This window comes from Porites lutea, chromosome 6 (genome assembly GCF_958299795.1).
Source record: "Porites lutea chromosome 6, jaPorLute2.1, whole genome shotgun sequence".
Classification (NCBI taxonomy): domain Eukaryota; kingdom Metazoa; phylum Cnidaria; class Anthozoa; order Scleractinia; family Poritidae; genus Porites; species Porites lutea.
In genome coordinates, this window is record NC_133206.1 from 22,823,374 (window position 1) to 22,828,122 (window position 4,749).

General features: G+C 37.2%; 1 protein-coding gene across 1 annotated transcript; it reads right to left on the minus strand.

The window, feature by feature from the left end:
* Positions 1-3,712: 3,712 nt before the first annotated feature.
* On the minus strand, positions 3,713-4,630 carry LOC140942037 (melanocyte-stimulating hormone receptor-like). The gene has a single exon (XM_073391027.1). The coding sequence runs from the start codon at positions 4,628-4,630 to the stop codon at positions 3,713-3,715; it is 918 nt and encodes a 305-aa protein (XP_073247128.1).
* Positions 4,631-4,749: the final 119 nt, after the last annotated feature.

The following is a 4,749-nucleotide window of genomic DNA, read 5'->3' on the forward strand; positions in this document are numbered from 1 at the left end:
GCATGAACTAATGATTCGGTGACTGAACGACTCAAATATTTTCTAATTCTACGCATGTTATAAAGATACATCTGTAGAACAAAGATTCAAATTGAACAAAGATTCAAATAGAACAAAGATTCAAATTGATTAAAAAAGGCCGACTTAAATCAATTGCTAGAGGTTTAACTGACGCGCTCATATAGGGTCTGTAAATTACACCAGGTTAATGTACTACTAATCGTCTCATTGCAGCCAAGAAGTATTAGCAGTATACACATGTTCAAAAAATGGGCTAAATTATGTCTGGGTCAGTTTGTACCAGACTTACGAGATGAGAATTAAAGAGAAAAATGCGTTAAGTTCGTTTTTGCTGCTAGTATCTCTCTTTTAAAATCCATATTAAAAGCATTTCTTCTTAGTTCATTAACCGTTTGTAAATAATACTTGTTTTTTGCTGCTTTATGTCTGTTTTGTCCGTTTTGTTTTGCTTGCTTTTTATCCTAATTATATTTCAGTATGACTTTGCCGTATATTTATTCATTGTGTTTAGTCTTAGTTTAAGGAGGGAGCTCATATAATAAGCCCCAAGGTTTCCATTTGAGCTTCCTCGCCAGAAAACGTTTGTTGAAATCTTTTACGTGACAATTTACGTCTCTTTAATCTTTAAATAACATAATAACTTAATGATATTTTTGAAATAAATATATGGACTGCGGAAATGAAATGAAAATGAAGAAATGATCGTCGCAGTGAACGCAATTTATGCAATTGCGTAAAGAAGCCTGAAAAAAATTCAGGACTTCAGCAGGGTTTGAACCCGTGACCTCGCGATTACCGGTGCGGATGTCTGATTTTGACAGCTACCAATTCATCCTCATACGGATGGCTTACAAAGTGTTAATTTCTCCAAGATGTGACATTTGACATCAGCTTACATGAACTGTGTGTACGGGTGAGCGTTATCTACGTCATAACCAAATTTTCTCGCATGGATACTTTACCAAATTTTCTTACCCATGGTGCTCCGCAAGCGCGTAGCGCGCGCGAGAGCTCCGCTATTAGACCTTGTCACGGTTTTCGACGCCATCTTGACGAGTAGGCAAACGTGTGAGAAATTACAGTGTTTGTATGAGAATCTAATGCCGAATAAATTCCGTAAAACGCGTGTTCTGAAAAAAATATCAATTGTAAACTAAAGCTACAAAGCAAAGGATTGCACTAAAAAAATTTGGGGACGTACCTGTGCTTAAATTTCTCCAAAAGCTTGCTTTGGATTTTCCATATTTATCTGTAATTTTTCCTGGGACTTTCTTACAGACAAATGTATAGAAAATTTAAAAAAGTGGTTCTAGGTATTCTAGCGCATGTAACGCCCTCAATTTTTTTTTCAGTAGAATCCTTTGGAGTGAAGCTTTAGTTTATAATTGATATTTTTTTCAGAACAGCCGTTCTACGGAAATTATTCGACATTAGATTTTCATACAAACATTGTAATTTTTCACGCCTTTGCCTACTCGTCAAGATGGCGTCGAAAACCATTACAAGGGCTATTAACAATGTTAAAATTGGAAAAAGCAATATTTGGGAAAAGTACTGCGCCGTGATTAGTTTTTACAAAATTGATGACGTTTGTCTTAATAATATCACAGTGGCTTTTGTTTGATAAACAGGGCCCAGTTGTTCAAAGGCCGATTAGCGCTTAACCCAGGGTTAAATTTAACCCGGGTTTCTTTTTCTTTTGTTCAAGAGCATTTTCTCGGACAATTTTATCTGATATTCATAGAGCATCGAATCATCAACTTGTTGACAAAAAGAATTAAACTGAATTTACTTTATAAGCTTTCATATTTGAATTCAAATTTTGCACTAACCCTGGGTTATCTTTACCCAGGTTTGAACAACCCGGCCCTGCTTTTTAAGCTGCTGTATTTTAAATTTCGCAAAAGAGTACAATTCTTCACGGTTTTCTGGCTGGTGTCTCTGTGATCTATTTGCGTGCAAATGAGCTTTTCTCTTTCTGTGGTTTATTCATTGGGTCTTCATTGTACCAGAGAACTAATTAGCTAACTAGTGAGTAATATTTTCATTTTGTATTAACATTACTCTCATTATTAACTTGCATGTTTAACATAAACAAATGAGTCTGTGGGCTCGATTTCCCCCGTCTCCCTGGTCAGGTCTTTGATCCTCCTCGAAGAGCTCTTTCGGGGCTAATGAGTTTTGTTTTTGTCTTATAACTGCAATGAGACAGAAAACAATCTTAATGGTGTAATTCGGAAAGATACAGGACATTTGTCTGGTTTTCTAAGTCGTGCTATGGTTAACTCTAGAAACATAAAAATGATGTGTGTGTGTGGGGGGGGGGGGGGGGGGGGAATTGAGGTCAATCCCCCTCGTTTTTTTTTTTCTCAATTTTATCAAGTGTATTTTCTCTGGGATCCTCTCCATTTCAACAGCAATGAATACTCTTCTTTTATGTTTGAGACATATTTCATTTGAATTTGGTGAAAAATAAAAGAAAAGCGAGGTGTGGTTCTACAAGCTTAAAAAAGAATTAAAGTTCTAATTTTAAAGCTTATGGAAAGTACAGTATCCCTACTCTATTTTTTTTTTTTTAAAGGTGAAAAAATTTTATCGACAACAGTGCTAACTATTAAAATCCTATTTACAGTTAATTCGCTTCAAAAAAAAGAAAAAAACTATTCATTCAAAACACTATTTAAAATTCCTATCGTTTTAAAAAGCACTTAATTTAGCTTAGAAAAAGGTAATTTAACTAAAAAAAATTTATTCGAATTAAAAACATTTCATTTGAATAAAAAAACTGTCAGCCTCTAAAATTCAAAAGTTTCTTTCAACTGTTTAAAAAAATATATAAAATAAAATAAAATAAAGACAATTAATAAAGCATCTATAGCTGTTGAGTCTAGGGAACTCCTGTTTGACCCTTCTCTATTTCTAGATCCCTGTCCTTAACATCTAAGTTCCTCCTTCTCGGGGTTCTCGATCCCCTCAGGCATATGCATTGGAGCGCGCTCCGCAAAATTGCAAAGGACACTTTCGCCCTGACCCATGAAATTGTTGTGGCGTAGCTCCCTTGCTTTTTTGCAGATAATAGCTCGGCTAATCTTGAGTGGTATCTGAGGCATTCGTCAGCCATCCCTCCCGTCGTTGTAAATACCAGTGGGGTGAATGTGCCTTGCTCTATTTCTGTAACGCGAGAGTTGTATTTTCGCTTCTTTTCATTTTCATGAATCCTGTAGATTTGCTAGGGGCTAAGATCTCTATACGTGTCCGCATTGGGATGACACACCCTTATATCGAAAAATGCAGCCCTCTGTCTCTCTCAGAAACCCCTACGGTGGACGTCAAGGCGTGCATCAGTTGCTTGGTTAGTCCCTCTGGCAAGCTCTTCGCCTGTAATAGGTTGTAATGCGGGTTCAACTTGCACATCGTTACAAACCATGTCAAGCAGCTCGGCCTGTAAATCGCGTATCTCATTGTGGCGCTGAATAACTAAGCCTCCATGCTGGCAGATCATCGCGTGATCTACTGTAAACATGGTCCCACAAACGATACTGACAGGTTATCGGATTATATTTATTTTCTTTCATATTTTATAGTTTCCTGTCAAGTTTGTTAGTAAATGTCCTTTGACAAGCCAAAACTACATTTTCTGGACGGCTTTTTACAACTGGTAGTCTTAATGCCATAAGTCTTAGTCTAAGTTTTAGTTTATACAGAAGTGTAGTTGTTGTAATGTTTCTTTTACAGCTTGTCTCACTTCTGTGATCCTCCAGCAGTACAGAAACGGGTTTAACGACGAGTTTAAATACACTAAAGTAGCTGTAAATTGCAAAGCAAGGTAAGTAGGTAAAGGCATCCCTCTTTGAGGTGTTAAAGCTACAGCTATACCGTACGGCAGATAACAAATACCCAATGTTACCTGCACCCACAGTGCACTGTACACTGCCTTTCTGTATCGAGCTTTATTCAATGTATTTACTTGGCTCGATTGCCCTTGAACAACACGGTTCTGACCATGAATTTGGTTATGACGCAGAGACATAAAGATTTTTGTGTAGGCACAGATTGCAGTGACTGAACAAAAAGCTATAACAACATATTGGTACAATGAAACTATAAGAAGATTCAGAAAGAACGTAGATGCACCGACAATGGACACAATCCAACCACCAATAGCAATTAAATGTGTTCTTTTCAAAGTTACAACTTGTCTGTATCTGAGACCCAGTAGCAAAGCGAGAAGTCTGTCCACACTTATTGCAGTCAGTGTTATCAACGACACTGAACACAAAGTAACACTTAGGAAACATGCTGTCAAATATGTGTGATAGCAAATATCCCATCTTTTGTTCACCACAGATATCCAATATGCAACCTGTAGAGGCTTAGCAATCATGCAAACGCAAAGATCGGTTATCGCTAGGTTACGATACAGGATTTTGGATGGCAGATGAATTGATGTGTCCTTGTGAAGGGCAACTAGGATCAGAGTATTCCCCAAAAATGCTGTAATTGACAAAAAAGTGTTAATGACAGAGAGAAAAACGAGCTCGCCGTGTACCTCTCCAGTAAATTCCACAGAGCAGTAAAGTTCCTCAATTGTAAAATTTTTCATTTCCATGACTTTTCTGCGATGCGGCTACAGTCAACTAAACTCCTTTTGAATACATCTGTCCTCCTTACACATCTGTCCTCCTTAAACATCTTTCCTCCTTATATGACAATCAACAATCGACAGTC